We start from the raw sequence: 17,763 nt of genomic DNA on the forward strand, positions 1-17,763 counted from the left end.
TTTATCTTTGCATGATTGGAAAAAGGTCCAAAGTGAGTCAAAGAGCTATGGAATCCTCAGCACTGAGGTACTTCCATTTAATATGCTTCAAGCGTAAGTCTTTGAATGAAGATCATGGCGGATGCGTATTCTACTCATTTACACCATAACTGGCTACAATGATTTCACAACTAGTCGTAGTCAAGCGGGATGTCCTTGTATTCATATAAAGTAGTTTCTTATTCGAAACTTCCAAATCAGTTAAATCGAACTTGTTATGGTTCGACAATATGCTGAATGGTAGAAACAAGAATGTGATTGGTGTTTTAGGAAGTAAAATTTCCATAAACATTAAAGTTAGAACATTCAAGTTCTAAGACATGGTTTGGTTTAAACAGATTTAAGCATGAAGAACTTCGGGTTTCAACATGAGTGTTGCACGCTACGAAACTTTAGGTTTCTATGGCACTTTTCCGAAACTTCGAGTTCGGAAGTTTGAACTTCAAGTTCATAATACCTGCAAACAAATGCAATATATACAAAAATAAGCAACAAGAAAATATGCAAATATGTATAGAATTTATATTTTAATTATTTGGACTTCGGGCCAAAATTAAAAGTTGGGTGAAAAAAGTTAAAACTGCTGCAAATAGTGGGTACATGTGTAGTAAAGACTTATATGGTAAATAGTAACCCTTTTGTAAGTTTCATTTGAAGTGGCTCTATAAATAGAGAACTTCGATTGTTCAAAGTTGATGAACACCAAAAGAGAAAGGAAAGCAATATACTACTTTCAGTATCTCTTATTTTCACACTTGCAATAATTTTGTGGTAGTATTAAAAAAACTAAACAGTGTAATATTTGCACCTGCTTCGCCCTCGCTGTTAGCAAAGGTTATTTCTTTAACTTTTGTCTATTTATAACACGTTATCAGCACGAGTCTCTAACCATTTCTCATTTCTCTTTGCTGAAAGAAAAGAAAAGAAAAAAATGTTTCCTCTAAGAATTAAATTGTTCTTCTTCTTCTTCTACCTCAACTGTTAGATATACCCTCGCGAAGAACTGTTTGCACCATGCTTGCTCAAGTTCTTAACATAACAATTATTTATATCTTTGATTTCTTGTTTGGTGTAGCTATTGACTACTAACCCAGTGTTTGTTTATGTAATCAAAGATGGTGCAGTATCATTGCTTATCTTGGACTGCAGATTTAATTTTACTGCAAATTTTAGGTGGAGCGGTATAATCGCCCATCCTATCCTGCATATTTAATTTTATTGCAATTTTAGGTGGTATGGAATAATCACCCACTCTACTTTGCATATTTAATTTTATTGCAATTTTAGGTGTTGTGGAATAATCACCCACCCTGCTTTGCATATTTAAATTTTATCGCAATTTTAGGTGGTGTAGTATAATCGTCCACCCTGCTCTGTATATTTAAATTCTCCTGTTGTTTAAAGTGGTGCGGAATAATCGCCCATCCTATGCTTGTTCCGATGAAAATGGTGCGGTACAATCGTCATTCTCATTAATCATGTGAATCTGGAGCCTGAAGTTTCGAGTACTTATCATTTTGGCCTGAAGATCAAAATGAAAAATTTGTACGAACCAGAAATTCTAACAAAATATTCCTCCAGAATGTATATTATTGCAAGTTCTTATACACCTCAATTTTCTTTCAGAAAAGAAAATGGCGAACTTGGCAAAGCTTGATTTTGTTGCCCTAGATATTACTGGAAAGAACTACCTTACCTGGATAATGGATGCCAAGATCCATCTGGAGGCAGGAAATTTTGAGGAAACCATTAAGGAGGATAACAGTGCATTCTCTCAAGATAGAGCGAAGGCCATGATCTTTATCCGTCGCCACCTTGATAAGGGACTGAAGAGCGAGTACCTCACGGTAGAAGATCCAGTAACCCTCTGGAAGGCACTGAAAAATAGATACAATCACTAGAAGACGGTGATTTTTCTAATGGCTCGTTATGAGTGGGCTCACCTAAGGATCCAGGATTTCAAGACGGTAGCTGAGTACAATTCTGCTATGTTCAGAATTACTTCCTAGTTGAAGCTCTGTGGAGAAACGATCACTGATGATGATATGCTGGAAAAGACTTTTAGCACTTTTCATGCCTCCAATGTGCTCTTGCAGTAGTATAGAGAAAGAGAATTTACTGAGTACAACCAGTTGATACATGTACTCTTCGTGGCTGAACAAAACAATGAGCTTCTAATGAAGAATCATCAGTCCCGGCCTACTGGATCTGCACCATTCCCAGAAGTGAATGCTGCTTCCCTTGAAGGGAATACCATATCCTCTCGTGGTAATAATTACAAATGAGGACATAGCCACAAGCGAGGCTGGTGGAATGGGAAAGGCAAGAACCATGGTGTCCAGGTTCCAAGGCATACTACATGCACGAGTTTTAAGAGTGCAAATCGCCAAAAAGGCAAAATTCATATGAACACTCTTAGAAATCCTAAAGGAGTTTGCCATAGGTGTGGTGGCAATGGGCACTGGGCGCGTACCTGTCGTACTGCAAAACATCTGGTGAATCTGTATCAAGTCTCCCTCAAGGAGAAGGGTGTCGCGATCAATTTCCTCAACTAGGCTAAACCGATTGATATACTTGATCCAGTGACTGATTTATCAGGACAGTTGAACATAACCCACCTGGATGTTTCGGACTTTATTATTGAAAGAGGGAATGAAGTTTATGGGTCCAATTGAATCATTTATATTTAATGTACTCTTATTATTTGTACTTATGGTTTAATGCTCGCATTTTCAATTCAATAAAAGTAGTATTCCAGTATGAATAAACTGCTTTTAACCGTAATTTCCATTACTCAGAAAGCATGGATAAAAATTATGGTTGTTTTCAAAACAATAGCAATGGCGGAGACATTTGTCTTGCAGACAGCGCAACCACGCATTCAATACTTCGAGATCGAAAGTATTTCTCGAACTTGGTACTTGCAAAAGTAAATGTAACAACAATATCAGGGCCATCAAATATAATTGAAAGCTCAGGAAAAGCCCAGATCGTGTTACCAAATGGAACAACATTGTCCATACAGAATGCGTTGTACGCTACTCGATCCACTCGAAATTTGTTGAGTTTTAAAGATATACGTCTAAATGGATACCACATTGAAATAAAAAGTGTAGAAAATGTGGAATATTTATGCATTACCTCCAATGATACCCAGAAGTGTATATTGGAGAAGTTGCATAGTTTATCAAGTGGATCGTATTATACATATATAAAGACAATTGAGGCATATACTGTCATGAACCAGAAGTTCATGAACTCAAAAGTTTATATGCTTTGGCATGACCGTATGGGTCATCTACAATCCACCATGATGCGTAAGATCATTACCAATTCTAATGGACATCCATTATTGAACAGACAAATTGCTGTCTCAAATGATAACCTTTGCAAGGCTTGTTCCCAAGGGAAGTTGGTAATTAGACCATAACAACTAAAGGTTGATGCTGAATCCCCATCATTTTTGCAAATGATCCAAGGGGCCTATTCAACCCCCTTGTGGACCATTTCGATATTTTATGGTTTTGGTTGATGCATCTACCCGATGGTCACATGTTTGTCTGTTGTCTACTCGAAATGTAGCTTTTGCGAGACTTCTTGCTCAGATAATTAAGTTGCAAGCACAGTTCCCAGATCATCCCATTAAGTTAATCCGACTTGATAACACTGGTGAATTTACATCTTAAACCTTTGATGATTATTGTATAGCACTGTGCATTGATGTTGAACATCATGTTCCTCATGTCCATACTCAAAATGGTTTAGTAGAGGCATTTATCAAGCGGCTTCAATTAATAGCCCGCACTCTGCTCATGAAAACAAAATTGCCACTATCTGCATGGGGACATGCCATATTACATGTTGCATCATTGGTTAGATTGAGACCTATTATTCATCAATACAACTCGTGTTTGGGCATTAGCTAAACATTTCACATTTATGAGTTTTTGGTTGTGCTGTTTATGTGCCTGTTGCACCGCCACAACGCACTAAAATGGGACTTCAGTGCAGACTGAGAATTTATGTGCGTTTTGATTCACCATCAATCACTAGATATTTGGAATCCTTGACAAGTGATATGTTTACAAATCATTTTGTTGATTGTCACTTTGATGAAACAATCTTCCCTTCGTTAGGGGGAGAAAAGATCGTTCCAGAAGAATGGCAAGAGCTAACATGGGTTGTTCCCACCTTGTCTCATTTTGATCCTCGAAGCATGCAATGTGAAAATGAAATGAAAATGATCATTCACCTTCAAAGTATTGCTAACCAAATACCAGATGCATTTAATGATGCTTCGAAAATGACAAAGTCACATGTACCAGCTGCAAATGCACCTGCAAAAATTGATGTCCCTATTGGACAAAATAAAGTGGTAGCGAATGATTCATCTAGTGCATGCCTGAAGCGTGGTAAACCCCCAAGTTCAAAAGATTTAGCCCCTCGAAAGAGAAAGATGAGGGCACAGTTAAACCCAAGTGAAATCATTCAAGAAAAGAAAATGAATGATAAATCCAGAATTAATGATTTCGTACTTCCAGAAAAAGAAAATGTCCTTGATGAGACACATGTCCCTGAAGAAATAGAAGTACATGAAAGCAAAGAAATATCCATAAACTATGCATGTACTAATGAATTGTGGGATCGAAATGAAATAATCATCGACGACATGTTTGCATTTGCAATAGCCACTGAAATTATATTAAGTGATGACATTGAGCCCCGTTCTGCTAATGAATGCAAACAGAGACATGATTGGCCTAAGTGGAAAGATGCAATCTAGGCAGAATTAAATTCCTTGGAAAGGCGAAGTGTTTTTGGACCAGTAGTCCAAACCCCACCTGGTGTAAACCTCGTGGGTTACAAATGGGTATTCGCAAGGAAACGCAACGAGAAAAATGAGATTGCAAGATACAAAGCAAGACTCGTTGCACAAGGTTTTTCACGAGACCTGGAATTGATTATGAAGAGACATACTCTCCTGTAATGGATGCAATTACATTCCGTTACTTAATAAGTTTGGTGGTTTCAGAAAAACTAAACATGCGACTTATTGATGTCATCACCGCGTATCTATATGGAGAATTAGATATTGACATATATATGAAAGTCCCAAAAGGACTTAAGTTGCCTGAAACAACTAACAAACCACGAGGAATGTCCTCAATTAAATTAAGGCGATCATTATATAGGCTGAAACAATATGGACGAATGTGGTACAATCATCTGAGTGGGTATTTGATTAAAGAAGGATACGCCAACAATGTCATCTGCCCTTGTGTATTCATTAAGAAATCAAATACTGGATTTGCTATAGTGGCAGTATATGTCGATGATATGAATCTAGTTGGAACCTCTGAATAGCTCAATAAAACTGCTGAATATCTTAAAAGCGAATTTGAAATGAAAGACCTTGGGAAAACAAAATATTATCTCGGCCTGCAGATCGAGCATTATGTTAATGGAATTTTGGTCCATCGATCAGCTTACATTGAAAAAATGTTGAAACGATTTGGCATGCCAATGTTTATCCACTTAGCACCCCAATGGTCGTTCGTTCTTTGGACATTAAGAAAGATTCATTCCGTCCAAAAGAAGATGATGCACTGGTCCTTGGTCCAGAAGTACCATATTTGAGTGCAATAGGTGCTTTACTGTAGTTAGCACAATGTACTAGACCAGATATAGCTTTTTCAGTCAACTTGTTAGCAAGATATAGCTCTGCTCCAACAATTCGTCATTGGAAGGGAGTCAAAGATGTTATACGATACCTTCGTGGGACAACAGACATGGGTCTCTTCTACTCAGACAAGTCCACGAATGACCAGATCCTTGTTGGACATGCAAACGCTAGTTTCCTCTCTAATCCACACAAAGCCCGCTCACAAACTAGATATGTGTTCAATAATGGAGAGACTGCAATTTCATGGCGCTCACAAAGCAAACATTAGTTGCAACATCTTCCAATCACTCGGAAATAATTGCTTTGAATGAAGCAAGTCGTGAATGTTCTTAGTTAAGATCAATGATCCATCATATCCGTAATTCATGTGGTCTACCTTCAAAAACAGACACTCCAACTGTCATCCATGAAGATAATGCAGCCTGTATTGCCCAAATGAAGGAATGATTCATCAAGGGTGATAAGACTAAATATATATCTCCAAGATTTTTCAGTGCACATGAATTTCAGAATGCTAAAGTTATTGAAGTCATACAAATCCGTTTCAATGAAAATTTGGCAGACTTATTCACCAAGTCTCTACCATAGTGCACATTTCAGAAGATAGTGCAGGAAATCGGATTACATCGACTTACCAATTTGAAGAATGCGGAATTAGAGGGAGATACAATTCAGGGGGAGCATTCATGACACATGCATGTTGTACTCTTTTTCCTTTGATTAGGATTTTTTCCCACTGGGTTTTGTCCTATCAAGGTTTTAACGAGACAACGTAAGCATGCTTAACACCATATCAACAATCCAAGTAAAGTTGTACTTTTTTTCCTTCGCTGTGGTTTTTTCCCACTAGGTTTTCCAAGCAAGGTTTTAACGAGGCAACTGTGTTGATATGTGGGCATCCAAGGGGGCGTGTTGTAAATAGTGTGTATTTTTGCCCACATATGTATAGTAAAGACTCATATGCTAAATAGTAACCCTTTTGTAAGTTTCCATTGAAGTGGCTCTATAAATAGAGCACTTCGATTGTTCAAAGTTGACGAACACCAAAAGAGAAAGGAAGGAAATATACTACTTTCAGTATCTCTTATTTTCACATTTGCAATAATTTTATGGTAGTATTAAAAAAACTAAACAGTGTAATATTTGCACCCGCTTAGCCCTCGCTCTTAGTAAAGGTTATTTCTCTAACTTTTGCCAATTTATAACAAAAACTCATAAAGCCTAAAAATAGGCAATATAATTGGTGTCCCAAGGCATTGGACCAAAGCCCTCATAAACTATAAACTACAAAAAAAAAAAAATAAATAAATAAATAAATAAAAAATAATAATAAAACAAAAATAGGCCCAAGCTAATATTGGGTTGGGACAGATGCGGGCCGAGAGGTGGTAAGGGCTGCATGCCCTGTTTTACACGTGCGTGGGCTGCATAATGCAAGCCTAGTGGGACAGAGGCCCAGGGTTGGGCTATGTGGAGTCACGGGCTAAAAAAAATCGTTGGCTGGGCTGCTGCAGGCAGACCTTGGGAGAAGCCCAGATGGTTGTTGTTGCGGGCCGAAGGAGAACAAGCCCAGTAGGCTCGGGTCTGGACCAAGAAACATCCCAGCAACACTGGGTGTGGTCACCCGAATTGGGGACCGGCGCTGCCACTTCAAGTGGCCGTGTTCTTGGTCAGGGAGCGGTGCTAGAGACGGTGGTTCACCTAAGAACCATCGTTTGGTGGCGGAGGCATAGCCTCAACATCCCCAAACGGAGAACTCCGTGGGATTGCAATCGAAATTTCAAACTTAGGTGAGATTTCAAAGAAAATCTCGGCCACAAACTCCATCGACGATGACTGCAGGTCATCGGAGTTAGTCTGGGCTACACCAAATTGGTGGCCGAGGCGGTGGTTCACGGGTCCGAATCGAAGGACAGGGACAACGCCATGTGGCGTCGCGTTTCTGGGTTCAACGGAGGGCTGCAGGCCCTCTTGACTCACGGCTCACGGCTCGGCATAGGGGAGCCCAGCGGCTTGGTGCCGCGGGTCGGTGAATTTCCACCCAAACCCTAGCATATATTTTTTTCAATTCTAGTAAATTTATGCATATTTACTACAATTCATAGCAATATCAATTCACATAATTCAATGGGATTATGATTATAATGCATATACAATTCATGTAGAATCTAAAATTTGAAAAACGTAAAGTTGGATCATGCATTATGGTGTGATCATAATGATCAACTGGTTTGATGCAGAAAATTATTTCTTCAATTTTGGCTTTCCATCTTCAAAGCTTGTATCATGTTCAACATAAAACAAAAAAATTTAATCAATAAAAGTATATGAATTCAAGAAAACCAAAATTTAATCAATTAAAAATAATTGAAACGTAATACTCCATGATTGAAGACGAATAAATGCTCTTTAAATTCTCTTTAAATTCTTCTTAGCATAGCATGAAGAGTGTGCTGATAACGTGTTGTGGCCTATATTTAGTAGAGAGATCTGGCAAAGGGAAGAGAGAGAGATTGGTGAATAGACTTGAGGAATTGTGTGTTAATTCTCCAGTCATTGTGCTTTTATTTATAGTAATAAGGATGAGAGAAACTTGTTCTCCAAGTAATACAAAGTATATTAGGAAAGATCTTCTAGATCCCTAAGCATTCCTATTTTATCTCTACTTAGGATTTATACAATTACATATTGATAAGAATATATGTCACAACACTTCAAAGATTCTTTAGCGTAGCTAATTGAAGTGCGAATAACAGTTTCATATGTCATGTCCGATGAGGCCTTCGTAAACAAATACCATATCTCAAATTCATTGATCAAAATCCGAATAGGTCTGAAACTACAAGTAATTAACCCATCGGACCCTAAGAATTAGACTTGATGGTCATACGGACATATATAAGGGAAAAGATAACCAAGTGGACGGCACCCTTCTTGGTGTCCAACCTCATAAGGACTCAAACAACTAATGCAGTAAGCACCACTATAGAACAAATTTCCAAAATTTCCAAACCGATGAGGCCTTGTTCCATAATCGAATTCTACTCGGTTACGGTCATATGTTGTGACCGGATTCTTATTCGTACCCATCGGCACAGCCCTCTTTACCTCCACGAATTTATCATTCAATTCATGATATTTGTTCTGCAAGGCATCATCCGCGGCGTCCTCTGATTCAAAAGTGATGAAGCCAAAGCCCCTGGACTTGCCACTTTCCTTGCAACATACTATAACTGCATCCGTAACTGTGTCGAACTTCTCAAAGTAGTTCTTGAATTCCCCTTGCGTTAGATTGTGTGGTAAACCTCCAACAAAAATCCTTCTGGCGTTATAAGATGGTTCGGATTGAGCATGTTGGTCCTCTTGGTTTTGGTTTTTCACAGTAATCTTTGGTAAAGCTGTCTTCACATCTACCTACATCATATAATTTGGAAAAGGAAAGACAAGAAAGACAAGAGGTCACTATCTAATACACCAAAAGTTAAACTGTAAAAATAACACACAGATTCACAAAATTCGAACAAAAGTTAGATATGCTAGAAAATAAATGGCAGCAAGATGCACTAGACATGGGCTTTCGAACTATATATTGTGCTTGAACTACATGCAAGAGGGGCAGTGGAGGTTATAAATTCAACTGAGGCTTGCATGTTTAGGTGGCACAGGATGCCTGATTGATGATGCTTCCCTGGTTTTTGTTGTGTGGCAGCGGCGTGATGGTAACAAAGTGGCACATGAGTTAGCATAGTTTGCTCTTCGAACGGAAGGTTTTTCGTTTGCTCTTTGAACGGAAGGTTTTCCTTCATGGATTGAGGATGCAGCGCCATGGTTGAACGTAAATCATAACACCTGTGTTGGTACAAATTTAGAAAACATAGATAGAAACATACCTTTCTACCGAGGATGATGTGCCCTTCTCCCATGACTTGTTCAGCCACCGATGGGTGAGTGAAGGAAATAAAGCCGAATCCTCTAGGTTTACGAGTAACTTTGTCTACAATAATCACACAGTCCTTTACTTCACCATACTTGCTGAAGTGTTCTTTCATGGTAGTTTCAGTAAACTCGTTCGGTAAGTTAGCCACGTACAACCTTCCGGGCTGAGGTTCCATGGCAACCAAAACCTAGAAAACACACTTGCAGGTTCTCAAAAAATATTACAAGTGATCCGAACGAGGAACAGGAGAGTTTACCTTAAGTACCTAGAGAGTACTCCTTCTCCTTCAGGTATTAGAAATCATAATGTAAATAAATTAACTAACAAACAGAGTTTTGATAGGATTAGGTTTCTTACCCGTCCGTACACACACAAGATTCACCGTTCAAAATATCGGACGGCTCCAGATCCCTAATGAGGCAATTTTTTATTTTTGTTTCCCTTTCTGCTCGACTCCACCAATCTTCCTGCCCTTTTCTTCCATCTTTGCGCTCACCATTTGATCTTTTTTCTCTCGTATTAAAGATTAATTTTGTTTATAAGCAAAAAAGATTAATTTTATTTTGTTATTGGTAGTTAATATTAGAGTCTAAAGGTAATTTTCTACATTTATAAGTAAATGATCTTAAGCTCGATTATCTTCAAATACCCATTCGAACTAAATTATTATGAATATTGAATAGACTATTGTGTAAAAAAATAAAAAAATAAACCAATAAATGGGGTACTTTGATCAAAGTCCAAAAGTTTGAGTTGTTGTACAAATTTTAAAATCACTTCTGGACATGTATCCCGGGAGTGGTTTTATGTTTTCTCGAATGTGCTTCTAGTCATGTTTAACTTTCTTCGTAGAAACACATAAAAGCACTTCCAAACATTAGAAGCACTTTCTATGTGTGCGTGTGTGTTTTTCATAAGATTTTTAAATAAACTCCTACGTGTTGAGAATTATTCTCTATTTAAGCAGTTCCATACAAACCTTAAATGTTCAATCTTATTGCCAACATACATACAGTGATACACCATTACACCTCATAATTCACTCCCCCATTCATAGTAATTTTTTTTTCCCCATAAAGTATATATTAAGTGTCTCAAAATATATTTATTTTTGGCTAATAAATATAAATTTAACAAAGCCAAATAAATAGATGAACAAGAAATCATATCAAAATGCATAAAAAAGAAGAAAAATGTGACCCGTTTTTAATTTTGTATGTATGAAGATCAAGGTGAAAAATTGCTTTTGTGAAGGGGGAAAAGTAGCGTGCTGCTTGACACGAATGTTTTGGCAAGACAATGTAGCACATGGCCACTTTTTATTGAACTAAGCAAATACGGGCCTTACATACTACAACGAACTCCATTCTGTATGGCAATCTATATACTACAGCCAGATAAATGCAATCTATCAGCATACATTTTAATTTTAACTATACAAACGTTAAGACAGACACAGTCGAACAGGCGGAGTGTCCGATGGTCTGATTACTCTGCTACATGAAATATGAATGTCTCTGCATTTCGTATGGAGACTCCACTGGATCTATGAGACGGGAACTTTGCGGCAAACATCGAAGATATCATCTAAAGGGGCATGATCACCAGTCCCTTCGTCTTTCCGACCATACAACAATTGCTTACCTTTGAAGACAAACATCCCTCCCTGATTTATATTGAAAATAAGAAAAGTAAAACATCTGTTAAAAAAAATTAAGGGTGGGTTGAATCAACGACCACGTCGACCAGGTTATCTGCTTAATATAACTCCTAATAAGATATTATAGAGAATTGATCAAAAGCTTAAACCTGTTGTAACACACTACTTCTGTCCTCTGGAGTGGCTTCAATGGTATAATTCTTCAAAGCTTTCTGAAAAGCCTCAAATCTTGAAAATACCTTTGCCTGCCGTATCATAGTTTTCCAAAAATACACAAATATCATAAAAATTACTAGCCGGATTGAAGATAACAAGCAGAAAGCAGGAAACGAACATACACTAGCTGGATTGAAGAAGGTTCGTCCAAGTCCATAGTATAATCCCAAAACATCGTATGCCTATAACCGAAGTGTTGAGTCAGAGACATTCACCAGAATAAGAGATTCACCAGTTAAACATACATAATTTATCACATTATAAAATGAATTACCTTGCGATCAGGACAAAGTACATATAGAATTTGTTACCTTGAGAAGACAAAAAAAATTACAAAATTTATTACCTTGCGATCAGGATCAGCATAAAGGCTATCCATTGGAAATGGTAACTGAAGATAGGACATCATGGGGGAAAGAATCAGCCCAGAGATCAAGATATAAAGTCCATGGCATCAGCATGCACATATTAAATTAAGAAATCGCAATAATTGGTTTAAACATTTAAGGAGAATACAGGATTTATGTTGTGTAAACTTATTCAAATGCTATGATGCCTTGAACATAATTTGAGAAGAGATGATTACACGTTCCTCTATAATCTGAGTCCAAGTCTCTCTAAACATGTGATGTAGAAAACTTCAGACCTACTACTTATGCCAAAGTCCAGTATCCTGCTATGGCAGACCTATTACTGATGCCAAAGTCCAGCATCCTCGACACGAACCTAAGCAAACTAAGTAATGACATTAAGGTCAAAGTAGGTGTAAATAGCTTTCTCCAAATGGAAAGCATATAAACAAGTATGATCAACCACTATCATGTCACGTGACATGCTTATTTAAACAAACTAGGTTCCGTTCTATGATAGCATGATTGAATGAGACTTCACCGAATGATGTTTGTTTCATTTTGTCAAAAGGTTCCTAAAATTTTGGAACATTTTGAGCATATGAAGAAATCAAGTGGTCAAATTAATCAATCATGTCAATGTTTCATCAACTGAACTGTTTCTTAAATAAACATGACAGATGACATGATAGTAGCTAGCCATATGTGATTGCATGCTTCTGATCAAGAAAGTCAAGGAAACAGGTACAAGAAGGGTCTCAATTCTACACATCTTAATACAGCTTACGAGTCATTGAAGGCTCATAGGCTTTCTTACTTTTTCTACTTTTCTGAACCGGTTAATATAATAAAAGGGCCCTATTCAGAAGCCATAAAACCACATACTTTTAAACACACCTTCAACCTCCAGATGAGGAACTTTAGATCCTTCCACATTTAAGAGTTGAAGATGCATATCACACACATTGTACACACACAAGCCAACATTAACTACACTGTACGAATTATGTTTGTGTACACACCAACATTAACTGCACAGTGTACAAATTATGTTTCCTGTCATCACCCCACATATAAAACTCCGTCTCCCTTATTCTTATTTCCCTCCAACCATTATCTCACTAACTTCTCTCTTCACCCTTCACCCACTTATTCAAAATCACATAACAAAAGGGACTAGTTTGAGTTTCTTAAGGGCAATAAGTGTCAAAGGACTGTTGCAATGGGTGAATAAACGCTCAACAAAGACATCTGCTTGATAAACAGATAAACTAGTTCTTCTGATGAGTACTACGAAGAGATGTTACAGGAACCTCGCACAGGTAAATACTGTTGCCAGAAAATATTATGTACCCTTCAACTGTTAGATAAATGGTGATGTCCAATACACTTAAAACTGTTAGATACACATGACGGTTACAAATGTTAAAAAATAAGTGCCTGTATCTGTGACCCATGAACAAGACCCCGAACAGATATTCATGTCAAGTGGCTTTCTTTTGATGATCAGAAAACTAACATGCTTAACGTAACATTAGGTTCACCACTCATATAGATGTTATGTATCAGATATAAGGATCGCAACCATTTGCTAAAAAACTTAGCATCTCATTCCTTGATCCAGCATGTATATGGGATGTATGTGGATGCATACCTGACACATATCAAATAAAACCATATTGCTGTTTCACGCATACCCATTCTTGTCATGCCATATCCGATTGTGATACTCATTAAATGCAGATATAACCGTAAAAAATTACAGCATCAAACACAGCTTTAAAAAAAGCAGCTGAAGAAACGCTGTGGTGACACAAGGAGGAAATTAAAGATACCCGTTCAGCAAGGATACGAGCTTTATCGGGAGTACCAACACCGACTGCAATTAGTTTCACACCAGCTGAGTCGAATCTAGCTTTATTTTCTTTCAAAGATGCAGCAAGTTCCCAACTTCAAAAAAACAAGCACATATAAAGGTAACAAATCTAGAGAACATCCAGCAACTTAAAAAAAAAAAAAAGCCCCAAATTACAAATATGGTTAAGAAGACTAATTACCAGCAAACGCATCCGAAGTGCCTCAATAGTGCAACAACAGCCACCCCCTGAAACAAAATAAATAAGCAACAATTTCAAAAATAATAAACCAGATCAAATCAAGAAAAAATCCAAAATTTTCATAATTTCTGCACATTATTATAGCAAGTATCTTTATAATTTCATTGCTAAACGGATGTAAAAACATTTTCCAATCAAATTAACAGAAAAAGGATACTCCAGAAGAAATTAAAATCACAAAAACAAATCCAATCAATAATTTAAGAAAAATTAGAGAGATTTGAGAGGGTAAAAGTAGAAAAGTGACCTCGTTCGGAACCAAGAGGTCTTTGAACTGGACGGAATTACCAGCGGCGGTGAAAATGCTAACGTCGCCGAGGATCTCACCGATACTGGGGTTGAAATCCACGGCGGTGCTCTCGTTTGAGGAGGCTCTAGGAACGACAAGTCGTCTAGCGCTAAACTGTGTCGTTGATTTCGGGGAGTAGAAGAGGGAGAGAGAGTGAGGATTGCTAGCTGGTGATTGGGAAATAGCGAAGTGAGATGGATGAGAAGGATGAGAGAGTGTTGGAGAAGTGGATCTTAGGGTTAGGGTTTGCGAGGAGGAGATTAGGGCCATGTCTGGCTCTGAGAAACCCTAGGGAGCTGAGCGGAGAAGCAGTTGAGTAGGGATTTGGAGAGAAATGGTGGTGGTTGGGATGGGGGGCAAACGACATTTCCTTTTCTTTTTCTGTGGCGGGAAATGTCATTGGATAGAACCACCTAATCATGATTTGGTCCAGCCCATTCATGATCAGCCCGGCCCAAAATTTCAGTTTTTCCTTGTAAACGCTGGTATATGATATGTTTAGTACTGGTTTTGTATTGATGTACTTTTATTAAAAATGGGTATTAAAAAAGGCTAAGCTCAAAAAGATGTTTGGTAAATACTAAAAAACAGTTTATTTTCACAGTTTTGGGCGAAAAAAATTGAAAACGTGTAGCAACAAAAATAAGCTTATTCTCACAGCACAGCAGAAGCAGTTTTTTTTTTTTTTTTCAAAACACAGCAATACCAAACCAGAATGTATAAAATTTTGGCTTTTTTACCAAAATGGCTCCTAATATTGGCATAACTCTTCACTTTGGTCCTTAATTTAAAATTGATGGAAGTGGTCCCGAGTTTGTCTGTCATCAATCATTTTGGTATATCCATGAAAACTCCTTAAAATAAGGAGAAAATGACAAAATTACCATCAATTGATTGTCAAATCATTTATTAAATTGATGTTATAAACTTCTTATTTAAGTGTCATTGAGTAAATCTTATATTAGAATTGATTCTAGTTATTCTTTTCTATTGGGACTTGTATTCCTTGGAGGAAAAAGATTTTTTTTCCCTCCCTTATTACTATAAATAAAGGCACTGCATAGGAAGAATAACACATTCTCTACACAACCTTACAAATATATCTCTCTCATTTTCTCTCTGTGTCGCTGGCCCTCTTTCTTCCTGTTAGATAAAATAGATCACAACAAGTTATCAATTCTTTCCTACCACTGTGCTTAGGAATCTAACGTGGAAGTTTTTCTGCATCAAACCAGTTCATCAATATCATCACGTAATTAGGTTCTTTCAAAACAACGTTTTTATCTCGATATTTTTGCAGCCCTAATAGAATGAACATTCACTATAATGCATGATCCAACTTTACCTTTTTTAGAATTTTAGATTCTACATAGATTGTGTATGCATTATATTCATAATTATTGAATTATGTGAATTGATATTGCCATGAATTGCATCATATATCTGCTCATGCATTGAATTAAATGTTAAATATGTACATTAACTTTATAATCTGGAATTGAAAAAAATTACGAAGTATTTTTTTAGGGTTTCGTTGAAACCCAACCATGTCACATGGGTCATATTTCTTTTCCCGAGCTGAGAAACTCGAACCTGGAGCCACTGCTCTAGGCCCAAACCTTAAACACGACCCCTAAATGGCGTATTCTCCCTTGAACCTTCGAGTAGCATGGCTTACAGCCATGCCTAGCCACCACAATTACCTCCTCGACGACCTGAAGTCATCACCGACAAGTCCTTGCTTGAAATTCGATGTTTTTCTTTGAAATTCAAATAAAAAATTTCTGAAGTTATACAACTTTGAGAATTTTTCATTCTCTGTTCAAACTTATGGGTTGTTGTCGAACCCACAACCTTCGCCTTGATTTTTGCACCACGACACAATCGCTTGAAGCGGTGGCACCGATCTTCTTTTCTGGCGAGTTCACCTAGCTCGCGATAGGGTGTTTAGATCAAAAACCCAAGCCTACTTGGGCTTGGCTTGTCTCTCGGCAAAGCTCTAGCCCTTTGGGCTATGGCGCTCATCTCGGCCCAACACCAACCTGTTGGCCACGGTGTTCCCACCGCACTGGATCTCAGCTACTGCTGTTGCTGGTAAATTCGTGTATATGTTGCACAAGATTGGCGCCCTCATTATGGGCCATGCCATCTGGGCCTATAACTGTAACCCACTTTTGTGCATATGGGTTTTTTGCTCAAAACCCGGCCCGTGAATAACACCAGCCCAATTGGGCTTTGGTGTTTCCCCATGTCCGCATTGCACAGGATCCCAGCCTGTTTTGGGCTTGAACTCGCAGCCCACTTATTTGTGACGCTTAGGCTTGCTTTCATGCAAGGTCTGTGTCTACCCCAACCTAGTTTTTGGAACAGGACCACGGCACCCATTTTTTTAGCCCGCCCATGGGCTTTGGTCCATTATTTTTGGCCCTGAGTTGAAATGCCTATTTTCTAGGCCTTATGGGTTTTATAATTTTTTTCACCCACACTTTGAATTTGCCCCGAAGTCCAAATAATTAATTCAATTATAATTCTAGACCAGAAGTTCTATTTGCATATTCTCTTGTTGCATAATACTGTGTATATATATGTGTTTGTTTGCATGAACATATAAATCTGAAGTTCATAATTATTTTTCGAAACCTGAAGTTTCTAGAAACATGCCTTATTTGAAAACTTGAAGTTTTCCTTAAAAACATCATCCATGAAAACCCTAAGTTTTTTTCATGTAAATTTAAACCAATACATGTCTATTGGAACATGAATGTTCTACTCTTATGTGAATGGATTGATTTTTTTTCATTGTACTAACCACATTCTTGTCCATTTATTTTTTGATGGGGACAGGTCGAGTTCGAACAAACTCGACTTCACCGCTTTAGAGGTCTTTGGAAGGAACTACCTCAAGTGGGTCCAAGATGTGAAGCTCCACCTAACTGCAAAGAATTTATGTCCCGCCATTGAAGATGAGATAGACAACCAGGTTAGCGAAGCTGAGAAAACCATTGCCATGATCTTCATCCGAAGACATATTCATGACGCACTGCAAACCGAGTACCTTGCTGAGGAATATTCACGAGCACTTTGGGTCGCTTTGGTTGATTGTTTTGATCACCAAAATGACATCTTCTTGCTTGAAGTAAGACATGACTGGCAGAATTTGCACGTCCAATACTTTAAGTCTGTGAATAAATATAATTCTGAAGTTTGTCAAATCCGATCACTTTTCAAGTTTTGTAACGAGAACTTGGCCTAAGAGGATCTCCTAAAGAAGACCTATTCAACCTTCTTTGCCACTAATATTATCATGCAGCAATAATATAGGGCTCAGAAGTTCACCAAGTTTTTGGATTTGATCTCTAGTTTACTTCTCACTGAAAAACAGAATCAACTGTTGATGAAAAACCATAAAGCTTGACCTACTGGGACGACTGATGTGCCTGAAGCACACTATAGCATGAATCAATGCCTAAAA

The 17,763-nt window shown here is 37.8% G+C and overlaps 3 protein-coding genes across 3 annotated transcripts; 1 reads left to right on the top strand and 2 right to left on the bottom strand.

The window, feature by feature from the left end:
* Positions 1–8,590: 8,590 nt before the first annotated feature.
* LOC137747874 (heterogeneous nuclear ribonucleoprotein 1-like) lies at positions 8,591–10,214 on the bottom strand. Its single transcript, XM_068488011.2, has 2 exons — positions 9,613–10,214; positions 8,591–9,136 (listed from the first exon to the last, which is right to left on the bottom strand). Exons 1-2 carry the CDS (start codon positions 9,832–9,834, stop codon positions 8,594–8,596), a joined length of 765 nt encoding a protein of 254 aa, XP_068344112.2. The 5' UTR covers positions 9,835–10,214; the 3' UTR covers positions 8,591–8,593.
* Positions 10,215–10,945: 731 nt separating this feature from the next.
* On the bottom strand, positions 10,946–14,674 carry LOC137746786 (Thioredoxin superfamily protein). The gene is made up of 7 exons (XM_068486792.2): positions 14,250–14,674; positions 13,943–13,989; positions 13,721–13,835; positions 11,882–11,926; positions 11,658–11,717; positions 11,469–11,564; positions 10,946–11,325 (listed from the first exon to the last, which is right to left on the bottom strand). Exons 1-7 carry the CDS (start codon positions 14,559–14,561, stop codon positions 11,206–11,208), a joined length of 795 nt encoding a protein of 264 aa, XP_068342893.2. The 5' UTR covers positions 14,562–14,674; the 3' UTR covers positions 10,946–11,205.
* Positions 14,675–16,305: 1,631 nt separating this feature from the next.
* Positions 16,306–17,544, top strand: LOC148698653 (uncharacterized). Its single transcript, XM_088678609.1, has 2 exons — positions 16,306–16,385; positions 17,136–17,544. The coding sequence occupies exons 1-2, from the start codon at positions 16,306–16,308 to the stop codon at positions 17,542–17,544; spliced, it is 489 nt and encodes a 162-aa protein (XP_088534735.1).
* The last annotated feature ends 219 nt before the right edge of the window (positions 17,545–17,763 follow it).

Source organism: Pyrus communis, chromosome 2 (genome assembly GCF_041283825.1).
Source record: "Pyrus communis isolate YQ-2024b chromosome 2, ASM4128382v1, whole genome shotgun sequence".
Classification (NCBI taxonomy): Eukaryota; Viridiplantae; Streptophyta; class Magnoliopsida; order Rosales; family Rosaceae; genus Pyrus; species Pyrus communis.

What these genes read in the sequence shown, in the direction of transcription:
- LOC148698653 (XM_088678609.1), top strand. Translation starts at nt 16,306, where the DNA reads ATGGCGCTCATCTCGGCCCAACACCAACCTGTTGGCCACGGTGTTCCC. An exon ending in CTCAGCTACTGCTGTTGCTG is followed by an intron (nt 16,386 to 17,135) that starts GTAAATTCGTGT and finishes TGATGGGGACAG; the next exon opens with GTCGAGTTCGAACAAACTCG.
- LOC137746786 (XM_068486792.2), bottom strand. Translation starts at nt 14,561, where the DNA reads ATGGCCCTAATCTCCTCCTCGCAAACCCTAACCCTAAGATCCACTTCT. An exon ending in CACTTCGGATGCGTTTGCTG is followed by an intron (nt 13,836 to 13,942) that starts GTAATTAGTCTT and finishes GTTTTTTTGAAG; the next exon opens with TTGGGAACTTGCTGCATCTT. An exon ending in ATGCTGATCCTGATCGCAAG is followed by an intron (nt 11,718 to 11,881) that starts GTAATAAATTTT and finishes CTTCGGTTATAG; the next exon opens with GCATACGATGTTTTGGGATT.
- LOC137747874 (XM_068488011.2), bottom strand. Translation starts at nt 9,834, where the DNA reads ATGGAACCTCAGCCCGGAAGGTTGTACGTGGCTAACTTACCGAACGAG. An exon ending in ACATCATCCTCGGTAGAAAG is followed by an intron (nt 9,137 to 9,612) that starts GTATGTTTCTAT and finishes TATATGATGTAG; the next exon opens with GTAGATGTGAAGACAGCTTT.